Genomic DNA, 20441 nt, shown 5'->3' with positions numbered 1-20441 from the left:
GTTATTCAAATGGCCCCCGGGAGTGGATGGAGAAGAAGCTTTAGCAAAGGAAGATGAGACAGGTGTTGGCATCTGGCCACCCGAGGACACACGAAGGCTCCTTTGTGGGTGGTCTGAGAAGGCTGACTGTGTGGCCATTCCTGCCACTTGGGCTGAGAATCCCAGCTGTCTTGTGGCCAGGAGTCCTGAGAAGCCACTGTCTCTGGGTAATGCCTCTCCTGGTCCCCTCATGGATGTACATAGGGAACCATTGAACCTGGAAGTCAGTGTTCAGCTCTGGGCTGTTAGGTCCCACAACAGGAAGTGTAGAGAAACCTTTCAGTTTCCTTCTGAAATGGTGGGGTGTGCAGGGAGGGCCTGCAGGTGCTCTTCAGCTAAGGTACCAGCCCTACAAATGGGTGGGTGGGGGGATGGGGGAGACTTTCAGTCCTCAGTAGGAGTGTGGGCAAATGTACAGATGCTTGACACCTAGTCACATAGACACACAGTCCACAGTGTGGACAGCATAGACACTTGTGGAACGTGGGCACGGGAGCAGAAAGAAAGCTTAGACAAAGCCAGCCACAGTCATGCGTGCAGATGGCTTGGGAACAAGGTCTGTCTGGTGCCTGCCTCCCGGAGCTGCGAGCTCTGCTTCTGCCCTTTCTTCCTGAGGCTGACCTGACTGCCTTCCGCAGGAGATGGAAACCCCAGGGAGAGCAGCCCGTTCATCAACAATGTGGAGGTGGAAAGAGAGAGCTACTTCGAGGGGAAGAACATGGCACTTTTTGAGGTAATTTTATTTTAGTTTCTATACAAAGAAGGTAACATTAGTGAAGTGACTTTCGTGTGGGAAAGTAAAAGAGTGGTCGTCCCTTGTGTCCCAGGCGTGGGCGGCCAGGGCTCTGATGAGTAAGGTGCAGGATGCTTGGCCTCAGATCCACCGAGCTTATCTATCCCTGATAAGTGAGGTGCAGCCTGGGCGGGTTCATGCCCTACAGCTCCCGAAGCCTTGGGGAGTCTCTCAGAGGCCCTGACTTCCAGTTCCAGCCCTCCTGGGCAGATGTCCTGGGGTGTACAGATCTGAGGGATCCCGGGCATTTGGCTGTGGGTTCTTGGGCTCCCCACAGCCCTGGGACAGAGGGATCTGCTGGTCCAGTGACCTGCTGCCCTGGGATGTCGATGCACCTGGCTCCTACCTATCTGATGCTTTGCACCTGTAGGAAGAGATGGACAGCAACCCCATGGTGTCATCACTGCTGAACAAGCTGGCCAACTACACCAACCTGAGCCAGGGCGTGGTGGAGCATGAAGAAGATGAGGACAGCCGGAGGCGGGAGGTCAAGGTACCCGTGCTGCCCTCTATGTAAATAGCAGCCTTGGAACTTTCTAGTCGGGGAATGAATACCCTTGCCAGGCTTTCAGATCACACCTACCCTTTTCCTTCGTGAGGCTTGGCCAACCTTCGTTTTTCTGTTACTGTGTCTCAGTGGACACCTCCGATGTTCTGTGCTTCTGGGTGACCCCCAAACTTGGATGAGGAAGGGACAAGGTTCTGGACGTCTGCTCTGCACACTCAGTAGCTGTCCATGGGGCCATATAGCTCCAGAGAAAAGAGGAAGGACGCTAAGCCCTTTCTGAGAGCTGACCTTCTGTTTCATTTCATTTCATTTCTTTCTTTTTTTTTTTTTTTTTAATTTACTTTTTTGATTTTTCAAGGCAGGCCAGTCCTGGCTGTCCTGGACTCACTGTGTAGACAGGGCTGTCCTCGAACTCAGGAAGATCCACCTGCCTCTGCCTCCCAAGTGCTGGGAGGCCACCACGCCTGGCCTGTTTCATTTTATTATTTTGTTGTGATGTTTGTTTGTTTGTGTTTGAGACAGAGTCTTACTCTGTAACTCAGGCTGACCTGGAACTCACTGTGTCACCCTAAGTTGGGTTTGAATTCAGGGTCGTTCTCCTGCCTCACCTTCTAGGTATTGGGATTAGAGGTGTGTGCCGCTATGTCTGGTTTAAAGCCTTCACTAAAGACTTTTTATTCACCTTATGTTCTTTGTTTTTTGTTTTGTTTTGTTTTGTTTTGTTTTTTTGAGACAGGGTCTCTCTGTGTAGCCTTGGCTGTCCTGGACTTGCTTTGTAGACCAGGCTGGCCTGGAACTCACAGCGTTCCACCTGCCTCTGCCTCCCAAGTGCTGGGATTAAAGGCGTGCGCCACCACCTCCCAGCCTCGCCTTATGTTCTAGGTCCCAGAGGCCCCTGCTTTCTCTGGGGGGAGGAGTTCAATACTGGTGAACACAAATGAAGGTGTTCATTGGTGTGACACTTGCCAAATGGGGTGACAGCCAGCTCATCTGCCCTCCACCTCTTCCTTCATCTGTATCCACCCTGTGTGTCGCATCTGGCTGCTTGCTAGGTGCACGAGCCGGTGCCCAGCCTGACTGAGGCTCTAGAGTGGCATTGGCTGCCTTCTTTCCCTCCTGCTGTGAACACAGCGTAGCTTGTACTGTCTTCCAAGGCTTCGCAGTGCTTTTGAGACTATTCAGATCTGGGGCCACGTAGTCTCTGGGGCATGGACCATCTTCCTGGCAGTGGTGCAGTGGCTTCCTTAGAAGCGCTCTCTAGGCTGTGCCTTTTCCTGCGACCTCCCAGGTCCTCTGGGCACCCATAGCTGACCCTGCTGAAGTGGCAAAGTCAGTGCTGAATGAGGGTCTACGAAGGAGAATTTAGGGGATGCAGTGGTAAGTTTGTCACTCGCATGCGTTAGTGGGGTTTACTTGGCCCCAGCAGTGCCTCATGGCCCAACGGACTCTTGGACCTAAGAAGCCCCAGGCCTTCCCTGTCCATAGTACACGTGTCCATTTGTCCATCTGCCTATCTGTTTTATCTTCCGGAATTTGTGTCCAGGGAGAACTTGGCCTGTGCTAGGGAATACACATTGGCCTAAGTGCGCCTTGGAACTGACCCTCAGCTTCCACTCCACACAGTCAGGGCCCTGCTCAGGTTGGTCCCACAGTCTAGTCTTCATTACCCAAGAGTGGAGCTCAGCAGGCTCGGCTGCCCCCTATAGCACAGTGGAAAGAACCTCCCTGCAAACAGAGCGTCCAGGTTTGGGGAGATTGTACTTCGTATGGCCTTAGTGTAGTTTACCCCAACCCAGCGTATGGTAATTTTCTGGGCAGTGTTGCCTTGGGGACATTGCTTCTGGCCCGGATCTCAGTTGTTGAAGGGTTAGGCCCGCGGCAGAGTTGCTTATCTTGGTTGAAAGTGAGCAGATGCCCCACTTAGGGATCCACTGGGTTGGCGGGCAGGAGTAGAGCCTGCCCCTGTGACTCCTCTGATGGCACAGAAGCTGTCCCTGGAGACGGGAGTCACTTTCCTTTGAGCTGTCTTCTCGGCTGTAAGCAGGTCTGATTCATCTGGACAAAAGCTAAGAGTCCCCTTTAGAAGGATCTGCGAACCCTGGACACTCAGTTATCGGGCAGACAGCTAGCTCCTGAGCCCATTGTCTGCGTGGGCTCTGAAGCTACATCATGTGACCTGGCAGCCGCTTGTGCACTCTCAGGCTGCCCAGCAATGGGCTGCCTAGACAAGTTGTTTTCTGCCATGTTTCTGTTAGAGACATTGGCTGTCTTTACTGTCCACCTCACGCTGTGGGCTTGTACATATACATTCTTTCATTTAACTGAAGAATTCAAAAGACAGCTTGAAGAGATGGCTCAGCAGGTAAGGGTGGTTGCTGCTCTTCCAGAGGACCTGTGTTGGATGGCTCACAAACACATAATTCCGTTCCCAAGGGACCCAGTGCCCTCTTTTGCCCTCCAAGTGTACTTGCACTCGTGTGCATATACCAACACACCTAACATAATGAAGATAAAAATAATTCTTAAAAGCCCTAAAGGCCTTTCTCTATCTGCCAGCTTGCATAATTCAAATCCATAAAGTCTTTGTCTTCTGATCGCAGAATGCAGTGTATAGACCTTAATGCCAGGGGAGGGCATGAGGTCCAGGCTTAGGCCTCTTCCTTGGTGTACTCCTCCCTTCAGTGTGAACACTGATGCCCGCTGGCCGAGGGCTTAGTCTAAGGCCACCGGGCTTTCAAGCCCTGAGCTCTCTACACTCTGTTTTCCTGTGAGGTCTACGGACTCGAGTTGGTAGAATTGAGGTTGCTCTGCCTTGGGTGGCTCTCAGTGGGAGAGCCCTGTACAGGCCTGAGCTGCCATCAGTCCTTTCAGTTTTAGGGGGTCAGTTTGTTCTCCTTAGGGTCCACTCTTTGGCATTGGTCTGTACCAGCCTTGTGGTAATCGTCCAAAGCGAACGTACTGCAGCCAGGCCTCCATGCTCATCCTGTGGTCACCTGACCTGAGATGAGCTTCCTTTGCTGGGGTCTGGCTTCTCAGCTCTTATGCCCCCAAATCCCGAGCCTGGTTCCTTTCCTATTACACTGAGACTTTTGAACTTTATTGGCAACCGTACCTGCATTTAGCTTGTTTCTGGCCTCCTCTCTTTCATGCCTCAAGGTTCAGGCTCCTCGCTGTCTCACAGCTATTGTGTTATTTCAGACTTCTTCTCCCCAGCAGGAAAGGCAAGCCAGGAGGCTTGTCCCTGTACCCTGCTTAGCATGGCTTTCCTTGCCTTCAGCACAGTGCCCCGGACGACTGGGGTCCACTCTCTAGAATCAAGGAACCTCATCTTCTTTGGGGCATAGATTTCTGTCAGGCATCTTTGCTATCCTTGTAGCTTTGCTGTTAGCAGTGACCTCCAAACCAAAGCACAGGGGTAGGGTTCCAGGCTGGGTTCCTGGGTCCAGGCTGTGAGCCTTTCTGACAGGTGGCACTCTGTTCCAGGCCCCACGCATGGGCACCTTCATTGGAGTCTACCTGCCCTGCCTGCAGAACATCTTGGGTGTCATCCTTTTCCTGCGCCTGACGTGGATCGTGGGGGCAGCTGGCGTCCTGGAGTCCTTCCTCATCGTGGCCATGTGCTGTACCTGTGTGAGTATTTTCAGCTGGCGCAGGGGCAGGTTCTCAGGAGCTGGTGCTGGGGCCTTGAGAGACTGCTGTTGGGAAATCCTGGCCTGCCCACCCAGCCTGGCAAAGGCCAGCTTTCCCATTAGTCTGAGACCTCATCTAGCTGTATCTGTGTTGAGGGTGGGATTTCTACATCTGGGGACATCAGGAGCTGAGGACTGAGTTGGGCAGGTACCTCTTACTGGGCTATGACAAGGCTACCCCTGGTTTGGGCATTTTCAGGGTCTCTGTTGGAGAGAAAGGGACACAGGTCTGTAACTTGTTCAAATCCAGGCCTCTATCGTGTCTCCTTATTTTTAGTGACATTTTTGTCACGCCTGGTTTACCTGTCTCCTTATTTCTGTTGACACTTTTGTCACGCCCGGTTTACCTTTTCTTATGCTCACAGCCTGTTTGTCTACCAGCCCTACTCTCTCCCCTTCCCTTTTTCTGGCGAGGAGGGGTATAAATTTGTTTTAGTTACCCAAGTGTCACCTGAACGTGGGTCTTTTCTGTAGGGAATTCAAATACTGTGTTTGGATGGGAGCTTCCTTGACTTGCCATCTGACCACTCTCCCAGGCTACCTGCTGTCCTTTGACTGGGGCATTCCTTGTGGCTGCCTGCTCTCCCGTCCCATGACTGGTCAGTCTGTGTGTCACTTCAGGCCACCAGCCCATGCTTCCCAACTGGTCACTTTCATGTGTCTGCCCCACCATGGCCACCTTAGGGCTCTCGCGTATATTTCCCGACTGGTCATTCCATGAAGCCACCCCAAGGCTGTCCTCTGGGTACTCTGTGTGGACACTTCAGGCTACCCACTTCATTTGTCACCCGGATGCCACTCTTTGTGGCTTTTGGCATTCCTGATAGCTACAGATCATTTTTTCCTGAGCAAAGTGTGGTTAAATACAAGGTGAGCTTCTACGTTCCCTGCTGGGTGCACATCTAGATGAAGTGTCCCTTTTGGTGCCTTGTGGGTTGATAGAGACATAGTTGGGACTCCTTATGGGTCAGGCGCCTAGAGGAGGTTTGGCTTTCAGGGCTGGACTGAGCAGGGTCTGAAGCCTGCACTTTTCTATGACTTTCGAGAATGGATCTGTGGAAATGGTTGAAAGCAAGGAGCGAGGAGGCTGTCTTCCCTGGTCATTAGCACCTTCTTTGAGGTCAGACTCCTGCTCCCAGGGCTCAGCATGTTGGAGCGTCTTGAGGCAAATGCTTCCTGAAAGAACTGTCTCTCTTTGCAGACGATGCTGACTGCCATCTCCATGAGCGCGATCGCTACCAACGGTGTGGTCCCAGGTGAGGGCGCCGGCGCCTGTGGCCCTTGAGTTGGTTTATCGTATAGGACAAGAGCACGGTGTGTGTGTGTGTGTGTGTCTGCCATTCCTGCCCTACGCTCATGGTGACAGTGACATAACCCATGGTACTGATGTGACACTGAGGTATTGTGCTGCCCGTGGAGAGGAGAGTGTGGCCCTCTCACTAGAGGCTCTGATGTAGACACACCCTCACATCCTGCCTGCTCCTAGAGATGGACACAAACCTAAGTAGAGTGCAGGTCCTTCTGAAGCTATGGCTCTCATCACACCTGAGGTGGCCTGTGCCCATGGGCAGGGTAGACATGAAACAGTAGCCCAAGGATTCCTAGTAGTTCTGTTTCGAGGGAAGACTAAAGCTGCTTTTCCCTTCATTGGAGACACTTCTTTTTTCAGGACTTTTCAGTGTTCATAGTGAGTAGAACTTCCTGACCTATGTTTTCCTTGGGCTATCTTTACAGCGGGAGGCTCATACTACATGATCTCCCGTTCGCTGGGGCCTGAGTTTGGAGGGGCTGTTGGCCTCTGCTTCTACTTGGGCACAACATTTGCAGGCGCCATGTACATCCTGGGTACCATCGAGATCTTCCTGGTGAGTCCATCTCTGCACATCTTCTTTTCCAGGCACTTTTTCCTTTGAGCTCGTCTGTGCTTTGCCTCTGACTGTCCTCTGTTCTGCTGCTCTGGCCACCTGGGCTCTCAAAGCTGCTATCTGGGCTGAGGGTCTGGGTCCCTGATGGGTAAGACCTCATCATAGCCTGTGCTGCCTCAGGACACGTGGCTAGAACTGAACTTGTGTAGCTCTTTGAGCAGGACTCTCAAAGGCAAAGCAGCCCTGCTCAGCACTGCTTCTTACTGATTGGCATGCAGCGCCCATTGCAGAAGGGGTGGCCTGTGACTTGAAGTTGGGCTTGTGCTCAATGCCTCTGTGGGCTTTACAGCATAAGTGTCTGTAGCCCCGCCCCTTACCCTCCTCCAGGTGCAGTATGGTCAGCTTCTGTGAACCTTGAAGCTGAGACAAGGTAATGGCTGGGCCCTGCCTTATCTCACAGAAGCCTGGGGAACTTACTCTCTGTACTAGTTATTTTCCAGTTGCTGAGAGAAATACTGTTACGAAAGCAACTTTAAGGGGGTTTATCTTGGCTTTCAGTTTGAGGGTGCTGTTCATCGAGACCAGGAAATCATGGGGCAGGAGCTTGAAGCAGCTGGTTACATTGCTTCAGAGTGCATGTACAAAGAGTAACCTGGCCAAGGCATCCAGGAAGAAAACAGAGATGGATCCTGGTGCTCAGACAGCCTTTCCTTTTCATACAGTTCAAAGTCCCAGCCCAGAGCATGGTGCCATTGGCTTTTAGGATGAATCTTTTTCCACCTTTAATTAGCTCAGTATAATCCGTCGCTGGTCTGGCCAGAGGCTAGTGTGGATCACAGGTGTTCCCAGAGGCTTTTCTCCGAGGTGAGTGTAGGTTCTGCCAACTGATAATAACCATTAACCAGCACTATAGCCATCTCCATAGAGATGCCTTTTAGCTCTGGTACCCAGCTCTCCCAGAACCTGTGGGGAAGCCTTCCCACGCTTTCTAAGGAAGGTTTCAACAGAGGAAAATGCGTATGGGCCCGAGGCCGCAGACACTGTGGGAGGAGGCTGTGGGTTGTCATGCCCATCCCTAGCATCCGGCTGGTCTCTAAGCAAGCCATTTCTTACGGTAGAAAGGCTTGAAGGGCACGCTGGCTGTTTGGTAGCTCTCTAGAGATGGTGCTCAGCAGCCGGCTGGCATTAGTGAAGACAGAGGAGCTGCACTGAGCTCTGCTGAGGCTGTTGACAAGGGTCTCTGTCCCCTCACCACAAGGGTTCTCCCCTGCCTGTGAGTAACCTGACCAAGGCAGGCTGGCCACAAAGATAGTGTACTGGAGTTGGCTGGCAGCTTTCCTTCCTGGATGTGCCCGTCTCCTGTACTGCCGCTTACAATCTGGCTTGGGCAGTTTCAGGGAACTGGACAGCCATGACTGCAGGCCTGATGCCCTGGGTCCATCTTGGATGGCACACAAGATTCTGTCTCAGTGTTCCCAGTGGCCTCAAGCCTGACGACAGCATCAGGGAGAGAGAGCCAGTGTGAGGGTCAAGGCAGGGCCGAGTACCTGGGCAGGACCTTCTTCTGACCCACCTTATTCCCACAGACCTACATCTCTCCAAGTGCGGCCATCTTCCAGGCGGAGACAACCGATGGCGAGGCAGCGGCCCTGCTGAACAACATGCGTGTGTATGGCAGCTGCGCGCTGGCCCTCATGGCAGTCGTGGTCTTTGTTGGTGTCAAATATGTCAACAAGCTGGCGCTGGTCTTCTTAGCCTGCGTTGTGCTTTCCATCCTGGCCATCTATGCCGGGGTCATCAAGACAGCCTTCGCCCCGCCTGACATCCCGTGAGTCACAGGGGTGGTGGAGGTGGTGGTGGTGGCTGCAGCAGTGGCGGTGGTGGCTGTGGCGGCGGCAGCGGCGGCGGCGGCGCACTTGATCTGACGATGGGTTGTCTTGCAGTGTTCTCCTGGGGGCTGGGCCTCCTGGTTCTCTCTCCTCCCAGCTTCTCTAGGGAAGAGCATGGAGGTGTCCTGGAGTCACTTACTCCTGGCTTCCAGTGTGACAATTTAGGAACTTTGGATGTGGGGTAGTCACAGTGCCCATGCACTTGGTTCTGAGGTCAGGAGGCCAGGAAGGTTGTCCATACTTCAGGGTGGCCAGTGGCCCTGTGGACAGTGTATTAGTTACTTTTTGGTTGCTGTGATAAAGCGTCTTGATTAGAAACTATTACGGATGAAAGGGCTTATTTTGGCCTATGGTTCTAGACGGGTAAGAGTCCGTCATGGCCGGGATAAATGGAAGCAGAAAGCAGGCATGGCAGCAGGAACAGGAAGCTGAGAGAACACTTCCTTCAACCTCAGACATGAAGCAGAGGGGGTAGGGGGGAAGAGAGCATGAACACAAAGTGCAAAGTCTGTCCCCAGTAATAAAACCAACAAAGGCCTGAATGTCCCCAAACAGTGCCACCAAGTGGGGATCAAGCATTAGATGCCTGAGCCCACGGGAACATTCTCCTTCAAACCATCAGTCAGATGGTTGAGTTTTCCAGTCCATTCTTACCCTATGAGACATGGCTTCCTTATCTTCATAGGAGCCCCTCAAATGGGCTGGGCTTGAGGAGGTTAACCAAGGTGGACAGGGTCACAGCAAGTGGGTGGACATAGGACCAAGGTGGGGTCTGGGCATGTTCAGACTGACCAAAGCCATGACCCTTGGTAGGGAATGGAATGCAAGAGCCGGGATGTTATGAAACCCCCATAACTGTGGTTCCACCATCTTTGTGGAGGGTCTAGCCACCTTCCTTCCACAGCAAGTTGCCCTAGGCAGGGAGAGGACAGCCCTGACCAATTGAGTGTGTGTGTGTGTGTGTGTGTGTGTGTGTGTGTGTGTGTGTGTGTGTGTGTGTGTGTGTGTGTGTGTGTGTGTGTGTTCTGTCCCCAGACTGCTGGAGTCTGGCTTGATGCTTGCTTCTGACCCGTGGCACCTGCGGTAACTCGGGCCAAGCACATCAGAGCTACTTGGGAGGCGCAGATGCCCACCGCTGAGTCACCTGAGCAGAGTGGTGAAAACGAACTCCACCCTCTCCCGCTCTAGGGTCTGTCTTCTTGGGAACCGCACGCTGGCAAACCGCAACTTTGAGACCTGTGCCAAAATGCAGGTTGTCAGCAATGGTACAGTGACCACTGCACTTTGGCGGCTTTTCTGCAATGGCTCCAGCTTGAGTGCCACCTGTGACGAGTACTTTGCACAGAACAACGTCACTGAGATCCAGGGGATCCCTGGTGTGGCCAGCGGTGTTTTCCTGGGTGAGTGCTGGTAGGGGAAGGCTATGGCCACGGCCCTGGGATGTGTGAGGCAACTCTGAGGGCCTTGGTTCCTCTTGATAGCTAATTCCTGCAGTCCTGTCCAGCCAGACCGAAGGCTGGACTGGCCTCCGTCTGCTGCAAGTCATCTGGGAAAGACCAGGCATTCAGTCTTTTCTTTGTTTGAAATAAGCACTCACTTTGCAGCCCCTCATGGCCAAATTGCTGTGTAGCCCTGATTGGTCTAGAACCTTCCACATACTAGGATAACAAGTAGGGGGCAACTTCATCTTCTTAGAAGAAGCCATTCCTGGGGAGCCTGAACACTTGACCATAGTAGTCTACCCTCTGTGAGGTTGGGGTTCTACGCCCCCATGTGGGATGTCAGTGGGCAGCTGAAGGCTGTGTCTGGGTGGTGGGAGAGAAGCACATGGGTCCCACACTCACAGGACCTGCTGGAGTCTCTGAGGCAAGACCTCTGGAGAAAGCAACCCCCAAAGGATCTCAAGAGAGGCAGCAAGGACGCATGGATGGATGGGTGGATAGAGGACACCAGTTGCTGGCTGGAGGCCACCTATAGAGAGGCCCCTTGCGGGTGTTCACAGTCAGTGCAGAACGGCACTGGGCCAGGCTGGGATACAGTAAAGGTGGCCACACTCCCGGGATCCGTGGAGGAGCATTAGTCACAGGCTCCGTGTCCCTGCCTTGGTGGTGGTGCCCAACAGGAAGGGCACCAAGACTGGGCAGCTAGCTGTTCAGGAGCACGTGAGTGCTGAAACCTCGTGAGGTTTGGGGAAGAGTGGCCTATTGCGCAAGATCCTCACAATCAGAGCCATGGAAGAACCACCTGCAGTTCTGAATGGCGCCGCTGGGCATGGACAGTCCAGTGAGCACACTGACAGAAGATGAGGAGCCCTAATAGGAGGCCCACTGGTCCTGACTTTTTTAATTACAGATAACCTGTGGAGCACATATTCGGACAAGGGGGCATTTGTGGAAAAGAAGGGTGTGTCCTCAGTGCCTGTGTCCGAGGAGAGCCGTCCTAGTGGATTGCCGTATGTCCTCACAGACATCATGACCTACTTCACCATGCTGGTTGGCATCTACTTCCCCTCTGTAACTGGTGAGGCCACATCCCCCCTTCCTCCCTGTCTGTCTGTCTGTCTGTCTATCTGTCTGTGTCATTCCCCCATGACTCTCTCTCTCTGACTCTGTCTTTGTATCTCTCTGTTGCTGTCTCTGTCTCTGTTTTCTAGTCTCTGTGTATGTCTCTCTGCTTCTGTCTTTCGGTCCTCAGAGACCACTTTTCTAGCAAGCGGTAGTGGTATTGGCTTATCTTTTCTGACCTACAGATAAATCTTTCTGTGGGCAGCATCCTCTGTAGGTTTCTGTCACTGTCACTCCTTTCTACTCTGCAGGGATCATGGCAGGATCCAACCGCTCTGGGGACCTCAAGGATGCCCAAAAGTCCATCCCAACAGGAACCATTCTGGCCATTGTGACCACGTCTTTCATTTGTATCCTTAAAGGGGCCCTGGCCAGGGGCGTCGAACTCTAGCCCTGCTGCCCTTGCTCAAGTCCCCTCACTCACATCTCCGTTGCACCCATGTGTGGTGTACTGTCCAGATTTAGGTCCTGATAACAGCCTGCCCTATGTGTGTAGCTGTGCCGGCCCTTTGTGATGTGCCATATTAAAACATGGCATCTGGATTCCTGTTTTCCTATGATTGTATTTGACACAGTGTCTCTTATAAAATCCAAGAAAGGAGTAGGAGTTATAGTTCCGTGCTTATCTGGCATGTACAAAGCCCTGGGTTCAAATCTCCAGTAATACTAAAGGAAAGGAAATACAACATACCATTGGATTGGCGTTTGACACTAAAGGTGTAAAGCCTTGGTTGGGTGTAGTGTAGTATGTGGCATGAACACAGACCACAGTTGCTTTTGTGAGACTGACATTTCAGGGGTCCTGTGTCCTCCCAGCCTGGTGGTTAGGCCACCAACCAAGCACCTTTTAAGTACCCTGTGGCTACATTCTCTGTAGCTAGACTGATGTGAGGACCGTATATACACAGGAGTGTGGAGATACAGGACACAACTGTGGGGACAGGGTGTAAGAATATCTCGCCGCTAGGTGCCAGGGAGCAGCGTTGCTCCAGGCCCATGGGATGTGACCCACTGCCCAGCATGCATCTGTCTCCCTGGGGCTTGCATGCTGTCCTGTCCCCCTGGACTGCCCATTCCTTGACATCAACTCAGATCTTTCCTGCATCGTGCTGTTTGGGGCCTGCATTGAAGGTGTGGTCTTGCGAGATAAGTACGTTGGGTTTTTGTTTGTTTGTTTTTTGTTTTTGTTTTTGTTTTTTTGCTATATGGTATTGTCTTTCCTGAGGGAGACTTCAGCTTTGGACCTCAGAGTTGTATCTGAACTAAAAGGTCTTGTTGGGGTGGGGGTAGGAGTGGGGGTGGTCATGCTGCCTTTTACCCAGGTAAGCATTGATGTGTCACTCCTTGGGCCTGGACCTGAAGACTGCTCAGAGCAAAGTAGATGCCTGATGAAGCTGGGGGTGGGGAGTGAACACAGCTGTGATGCTGTGGTACTGGGAGAGATGGGACCAAGGGACCCCAGCCCTGCTGCTGAGTCAGAGGGACCTTAGTGTGCACTACTGTGGACCCTTCCTTCTTAGGGCACAAATTTGTGAGAGTCTCGGGGCTTCCAGGGTTCTTACAAACCGCATGGTGAGGAAGTAGAGTGCCACCAGACCTACAGCGATACAACCTCTGCGGAAATGGCAGTGGCCAGCACCGCCTTGGTATCAGCCAGGGCTTCCTGTTCCTGAGAGGATTCTAGGGAAACCAAAGCCCCTCTGAGGGAGGCTGCCAAGCTGGCTGACTGGGTCCTAGTTGAGTTGGGCCTCTAACATGGGCCCTTTACCTTTCTTCTCCACAAGCCCAGGGGTTTACACTCAAACAGGGGATCAAGATTTTTTTTTTCCCCCTGTCTATAGGTTTGGGGAGGCCCTGCAAGGGAACCTAGTCATTGGCATGCTGGCCTGGCCATCCCCTTGGGTCATCGTCATTGGCTCCTTCTTCTCCACCTGTGGCGCTGGCCTGCAGAGCCTGACAGGGGCACCCCGCCTGCTGCAGGCCATCGCCCGCGATGGCATCATCCCCTTCCTGCAGGTGAGCCCTTCACTCGGGCTGCAGCAGATGATGCTGGGCATCAGGTTTGGGTGTGTAGGGTCCCTTAAGCGTCTGTCCTGCAGAGCGGGGACCTGTAGAATGGAGATGGGGGGCATCTGCCCTGCCTTTGGACTCTAACACTGGTTATAGCTCACACTAGCTGCTGGGCTGCGGGTGCAGTCCCAGGGCAGGGCCTGCCCAGTGCTGTACCGTACCTTTCCAGGGGGCCATATTTGTCCATGTGACCTATTGAGGCCAAGGATGGTCGTACTGATGTTAGCCAGGGGTTTGGTACCCCTGGACCTGGCCTCTATCTATAGCTGGGACTGAAGTTCCCAGAGTGACCCTAGAGGTGCAGGATGTAATGAGAGTCCTGGACCCATCAGAGTGTCATAGCCCAATGGCTTAAACCAAAGGAAGTTGTTTTCCAAAAATTCTGGAGACTGCAGGTCCAGCAAGGGTACTGACCACACAGAAGTGGTCTGAGGATAGGAAAAAAACAAAAACAAAAACAAAACCCCCCAAAAACAAAAACAAACAAGCAGACATGGAAGACCATGTGTGGCAGGGATGCCCACTGAGCCTGTCTGTACAGCTGTTGGGTTTTCTTTTGGACCTGGCTGCATACAGTATGGTGACATGTGACTAAAGCTAGGTTTTTGCACGTAAGTCCCCGAAGACTTCAGATGACGTTGCCTCATAGATGTTCCATTCACACACAGTAAGGCATCCTCCTGCCCCACCCACTGACCTCTCTCTCTGCTGCAGGTGTTTGGCCATGGAAAGGCCAATGGGGAGCCTACATGGGCCCTGTTACTCACCGCCCTCATCTGTGAGACAGGCATCCTCATCGCCTCCCTGGACAGTGTGGCCCCGATCCTGTCCATGTGAGTAGCCTGCAAGGACACCAGTGTGTTAGGTGTGAGGACTTAGCTACTGCTCCTTCCTATTTGGACGTGGGATAAGGGATAAACATAGAGGGCAGGCACAGGAGGCCATGTGCTGTGGGGCACATAGCTGTTGGGTCAGCTGAGGCCAGTGTAGGTGGACAGACGGCTGCTGTGGCGGGGGGCCAATAGCTGCTTCTGTGGTATATGGCCAGAGATGGTAGGGATGTGACTTGTTCGTAGGGTTTTCAGCTGCTGTGTAGAGGCCCATAGAGGAGGCACCATATGTGGGCAGGGAGGGTCTCCCTAGAAGGCGGCGAGCAGTTTGTGGTAGGGCAGCAGCAGGATACTACTGTGCCACCTGGGCGGTCAGCAGCCTCCCTGGACCTTCCTTCTGCTCCAGGTTCTTCCTCATGTGCTACATGTTTGTGAACCTAGCCTGTGCCGTGCAGACGCTGCTGCGCACCCCCAACTGGCGTCCACGTTTCAAGTTCTACCACTGGTGAGGCCTTGTGTGCGGATTCCCTAAGAGGCCCACATGCCTGGGCCCATGCAATCTGTTCTGGAGGCTGCCGGTCTTCCTGAGGCTCCTTTTCAGCACGGAGCTGCGTGGGTGGGCGGAGGGCATTCTGTGTTCTGCGTGTGGCTGGGTGTCTTGTCGTGCACCTCAGGAGGGAAAGAGGCAGTTGCGCCGTCCTCAGGCTGAGCTTTGCTGTACCACAGCAGGGTCCCTGGGAGGCATTTCATATTTCAGGGATGACTGAGTGGCAGGCCTGACTGCCAGGGGTCACGGGGCTGATTTTCATAGTGGGGAAAGTCTTCCAGGTGCTAGCTGGGGGCTGTGTGGCCCTGATCTGAGCTTCCTGTGCATTAGGACCCTCTCCTTCCTCGGGATGAGCCTCTGCCTCGCCCTGATGTTCATCTGCTCCTGGTACTATGCCCTGGTTGCCATGCTCATCGCTGGCTGCATCTACAAGTACATTGAGTACCGCGGGTGAGTGGCTGTGACCTCCCCACACTTCTCATGACCACACAGAACCAGGGGCCTCCCCGGGGCATGAGTCTGGGCGCTGCTGCTGAGGTCTCATGGAGTCCTAGGTGTCTGTGTCATCCCCTAGCCCCAGCCAGACTGACTTGCTCAGGTATGTGCAGGAGTAAGTGTCCAAGTAGCTGGGGCAGATTTTTTTTTATTTTTATTTTATTTTTGTTTCACGTGTGTTCTAGTTTATTAACAGGCACATCTATGGCTGCATCTGTGGCACATGTACGGCAGCTGTAACTGTAGCTGTAAACAGTGTATTTAAGGAATTTTGGACTCTGTCAACCATAGCGCTGATACGTGATGCCCACTGTAAACGTGTATATAAACATACATACACACACACACACACACATATACTCTCACACACTCATACACACATACATACTCATGCACACTCACACATATACTCACACACACTCATACAATACATAAACACACTCACATACACTCATACATTTCACACTCACATACACACTCTTTCACACACACACACATACATACTCTCACACACTCACTCATATACACAGTCATACACACACTCACTTACACTGATACACTTACACTAACACACATTCACACACACTCACACACCCTATGCCAGGATGGTGTGTCCCAGGAGCTACATTACATTTCAGGGTTCCATCCTTACAAAGTTACCTTTGCCTTTCCCTGACAGTTCTGTCCCCACGCTGGGCCTTGAGACCAATCTAGTTCAGGGCATTCAAGTCATACTGTCACCGTCATTCTTCCCTGTCCCTGGTGTCCCCAGTGATCAGTACAACAAAAGAAGCCCTGCTGCAGGCACCCTTCCATTTTACCCAGTAGCCCCTGCTTGTCTTGGGAAGCCCCTTCCTGTCCTGGGTTTACAGAAACTGCGAATGGCCCAGCTAAGCAAACATTCTTAGAGTGCTACTGGGACAAAGTGGCCTTCCTCTGTACTCACACAGGGCTGAGAAGGAGTGGGGCGATGGCATCAGGGGCCTGTCGCTGAATGCTGCCCGCTATGCCCTGCTGCGTGTGGAACATGGGCCCCCACATACCAAGAACTGGAGGTGAGTACACCCCACAGCCCCAGCCCCAGCCCCAGGATAGCAGAAGACCCTTACCCTCTGGCTGGGTGCTGTCTCGGAAGCTTTTGCTTTTGGCTCCCTGAGGAGAGATCGGGCAGGGCATCACTGCCTGATGATGGAAGAATAGCCAGCTATGGGTCCTGACATCCAACTAGTGACCAGCGGTGTGTGTCAGAGGCATACTCCTTTAAGGGATTTTCCTCTGTCCTAAGGCTGAGCAAAGCACCCTTAGCTGGGACACCTGGAGCTTCAGACACAAGACCTGCACCTGCCCCACCTGCCTCACCTGTTGTCCTTCCCGTTTCCCTTGTCTTCCCCAGCCCACCTGCCATCTCCCACCTGTTCTTCCTGTGCCGTCTACTTGCTCTTCCCCCATCTCTATCCCATCTGGGTTGATAGCACTGGAGCCCTGGCTGTGTGTTGTCATTGTAACTCCTGTGCCTGCCCGACCGTCCACAGGCCCCAGGTGTTGGTGATGCTGAACCTGGACTCCGAGCAGTGTGTAAAGCACCCCCGCCTGCTGTCCTTCACCTCGCAGCTGAAGGCTGGGAAAGGCTTGACCATTGTGGGCTCTGTGCTGGAGGGTACCTACTTAGACAAGCATGTGGAGGCCCAGCGTGCTGAAGAGGTAGGCAGGTGGAGGGGTGGGTGAGTGAGGTCAGGGTTACAACCATCTAAGACGGGCTAAGCCATATACTGCGTCTCGAGGCTTAGGAGCCGTTTGTACACAGTTTGTACAAGCTGCCACTTGTTTCTGTCAAGGTGGCTACTGAGTCTGAAGTAAGACTTGAAGAGATGAGGTGTGTGTGGTCTCCTGAGACAGGAGGGCAGTGGCAGCTCCCCTCAGCATGCTGTGGGACTGAAGCACTGACAAACCCCGTGCCTAGCCTTGCCACTCTGTTCCTGGTGTCTGTCATAGCTCTCTGTTGGACCCCAGCTCCTCCTAGCAGGTAGAGATTGTGGGTAACGAGGCTGTGTGCTGCCAGAAGGGTGAGTCTCCAACCCTGCTCCTGCAGCTTACTGGTGCCATCTCTGCTGCCTGTTGGCCCTGTACCTCCCGAGTTCCTGCATGTGCCTTCAGGCTGTGACAGGAAACCCCCAGCCTAAGCAGAAGCAGAGCAAAGTAGTGTCTTCAGTCCCCTTGTGTCCACCTCTAGCCTCTGCTGTCCTCACGAGGCCAGTGTCCTGTCACCTCCAGTGTCCTGTCATCTCCAGTGTCCTGTCACCTCCAGTGTCCTGTCACCTCCAGTGTCCTGTTACCTCCAGTGTCCTGTCATCTTCAGCTTGTCAGAAATCTGTCTTACTCCTCTCTTTCCATTTGTTTGTGAACCTTACCTAGGGCCCCGTCATGGCTGCCGTGCCCGGGTGTCACCCTCTCCTCTGGAGGGGTGATCAGCCAGCTTTTCTCTTACGGCCATCCATATCCGGTCTTACTTGTGCATCTAGGCTTCCTGCTGTCTGCGTGTCCGCAAGCTGCAGCCCAGTTTCTGAGTTCAGCCCCTGCCAGGCAATAAGACTGCTCACAGGAGCGACTGGGCATGGATGATGCTGGCTGTTGATGGCCTAGTCTGGAGTGACAGTCAATCCTATGGCATTTTCAATGATGGCATCACTTGCCTGGCCAGCCTCTCAGGCCACTGTGAGATCTGTCAAGTTCAAAGCGGGCAGGAGAAGCCGTGGATCCTTCTCTTGCGTCCTGAACGGGCAGCAGTTGTCCTTCAGTTTGCGGAGCCTTGGATCTGAACCGTGGCTGCTGTTGACTGCACACCCGTGAATTTAAGCATTCTAGCTACTGTCCTTAAGGATGGGTGGTTTTCTGTCTTGTCCTTTGTCCTTGTCCAGCTGCTGGTCTGAGGGGCATTCTGTTATGGGGAGGGGGTGGCTCTGTTTTTGAGAGACTCTACTTTTTATTCTGTGATATTTATTGGGCACAAAGACACCAGCGCCTGCTTTAGGCGCTGCCGTGCACATGTCCTGTCCAGGTGTCTCTGCCACCCTTGCGAGGAAATCCTAGAGCTAAGGCCGCCCCTTGGACAGATTGCAAGGGTGTGCATGGACCACAGCACACGGGGAAGCATTTGTGTTGATGTGAGCTTCTGGGGGGACCCTCTGATCCGCTTCCCGTCTCCAGTCTGATAACACATGAGAAGAGCATCCTTAGCTTTCTTACTTATGTCTAGCAAATAGATCCTTTTCTATTCTGTAGTGCTGGGGGCTGGAACCCAGGGCTTCATACGTGCTAGACAAGTGCTTACCCACAGAGCCACAACCAAACCTTGGTTGGATGACTTTAATCTAAGTGCTTTTAGGCGGAAGCTTCTGAAGAACACATGTTGAAAAGCAGAAGCCCAAGTGTTTGCCTCTCCTGGTGACCACATGAAAGGTTTTAGCTTTGGAATTAGTCATTCCTCCTGATCAGCAAAGGCAAGAAGGAGCTGCCGGAGGACCCATCTGTCCCTCGTGCCAGCATCTGGGACCTGCGGCACCTTTCTGATGGAGCTCTGTCCTCCAGTCAGACTGGTGTTGGTAGTATAAAATTGAAGGCAGTTAGCTTGTTTAAGAAACTTACTGCTTGGCGTTTCCTTAACTTACCAGAGTTAATATTACCTTCCCTCGGCTGCAACAATCTCATGAGAGGGCTTGAGGGTTTGAGTCACCCCATCCTTCCCCGAGCATCCCACCTTCTCCTCGAGTGAGTCTCTCTCTGCCCACAGTAGCCTTGGCAGGTGTGCCGACTTCTTGTCTAGGCCAGGTGCCTGCCTGGTCGGGGCTCTGGCCTCTAAAGCAGCAGGCTGGGCCGGACTTTCTCTGTAAGGCAAGAGCTAAAACCCAGCTCCAGCTTCTTGAGTCTAAGCACAGGAAAAGCAATGTGGCAGCCAGTGTCAGGGACACAAGCATCACAAAGCCAGGGCCGCGGTGCATTGCTGCCCTGTACTGTAGGCGTGCCCTTCCAGACAGTACTCCATAGCCACCTCTGTGCTGTGACCTTCAGCCCATAGGAGAACAGGGTAGCTTTGCCACATGCCATCACGCTGACTCAGCCTCTCTAGTACTTCTCCTGTGAAACCCCCATCGTGGGCACCGTCCTTCCCTGCCTGCCTGGGAGCAGCTGTGTCCCTGTGACCACACCTCCTGCCTGGGCTGCCTCCCACTCACTGGCATGTTCCCCTTTTAGGACAGTGCATTTAGATCGTTCCTGACTCACGCAGAATTCTATAAGTGGAACGTGCTTGTGAGAGCCTCGTCTACCCTGGGTGGTTGGTGGGGGAGGAGGGGAAGGAGGACGGCTGGGAGCCATGTGTGTTCTCATTCTCAGTACAGCTCTAGGTGTGGAGCTGTGCGATACAGGGCAGTGTCACTGTGGGGCTCACGCAGGAGGTAGTTGAAATGAGGCAGAGGAGGGAGAAAAGTGTCCTGGGACTTGTGGAGCAAACGCAGACCAGGTGAAGACTTAAATTTGAGGTGCAGACAGGGTGGGCTGTACTTCCTGCCTCTTCTAGTTCTGGGGCTCCAGGCGTCCCTAGGCTGGAGGTGGCACCTTTTGGCCTCAGCCCCTGTTTCCACTTGGCTGCCTTCCTTCTGTCTCAGATCTCTCCCTGCCTTTTCAGGGTTAATTGTTACTGGGTTCAGGGTCCCACTGAATGGGTCAGGATTCCTTCTGCAAGGACGCTTTTCCAAATAAGGTCACATTTTCCCATCTTGGCTATAACATGGTCCTAGTGAACCCCTCTTGGGACATCGTTCAGCCACTCACAGACCTAGTTCCCCAAGCACATCTGCCTCCCATGCCAACCACATCCAGCTCATTACAGGGGCTCCAAAGTCTTGACCCTCGCAGCATCGATACCAAGTCTGAATCTCATCACAGGCTACATCTCTGTGTTTACCATGAGATGCGGAAAATGGATGCCTAACGGGAGAGTGCAGAGGTGTGCGGGTGACCGTCCACATAAGTGTGAAGTCGAGTAGGGCTGTTGTTCTCAGTACCACTGACACCCTGCACCCAATGGGACCTAGGAGCCGTAGAGGGAGAACAGCACCCCTAGGGGCTGTTGAATGCTGAATGGTGTGCCCCGAGT

At 53.2% G+C, this 20441-nt stretch overlaps 1 protein-coding gene across 1 annotated transcript in view; it reads left to right on the top strand.

The window, feature by feature from the left end:
- The window catches only part of SLC12A7 (solute carrier family 12 member 7), a 53310-nt gene that overhangs the window by 21345 nt on the left and 11524 nt on the right, over positions 1 to 20441 (top strand). Inside the window, exons 2-17 of the mRNA XM_084781633.1 lie at positions 678 to 772; positions 1203 to 1325; positions 4824 to 4970; positions 6231 to 6285; positions 6764 to 6894; positions 8481 to 8722; positions 9972 to 10183; positions 11136 to 11303; positions 11599 to 11697; positions 12440 to 12497; positions 13189 to 13363; positions 14132 to 14250; positions 14654 to 14752; positions 15125 to 15244; positions 16240 to 16344; positions 16822 to 16990. Of these exons, the coding sequence (XP_084637759.1) occupies positions 678 to 772; positions 1203 to 1325; positions 4824 to 4970; positions 6231 to 6285; positions 6764 to 6894; positions 8481 to 8722; positions 9972 to 10183; positions 11136 to 11303; positions 11599 to 11697; positions 12440 to 12497; positions 13189 to 13363; positions 14132 to 14250; positions 14654 to 14752; positions 15125 to 15244; positions 16240 to 16344; positions 16822 to 16990 (2117 nt within the window). The remainder of the gene's footprint in view (positions 1 to 677; positions 773 to 1202; positions 1326 to 4823; positions 4971 to 6230; positions 6286 to 6763; positions 6895 to 8480; positions 8723 to 9971; positions 10184 to 11135; positions 11304 to 11598; positions 11698 to 12439; positions 12498 to 13188; positions 13364 to 14131; positions 14251 to 14653; positions 14753 to 15124; positions 15245 to 16239; positions 16345 to 16821; positions 16991 to 20441) is intronic.

Source organism: Acomys minous, assembly GCF_964271855.1.
Source record: "Acomys minous genome assembly, chromosome: 5".
NCBI classification, from domain to species: Eukaryota; Metazoa; Chordata; class Mammalia; order Rodentia; family Muridae; genus Acomys; species Acomys minous.
The sequence above is the reverse complement of the archived record's forward strand: the minus strand, read 5'-3'. Positions and strand labels throughout refer to the sequence as shown.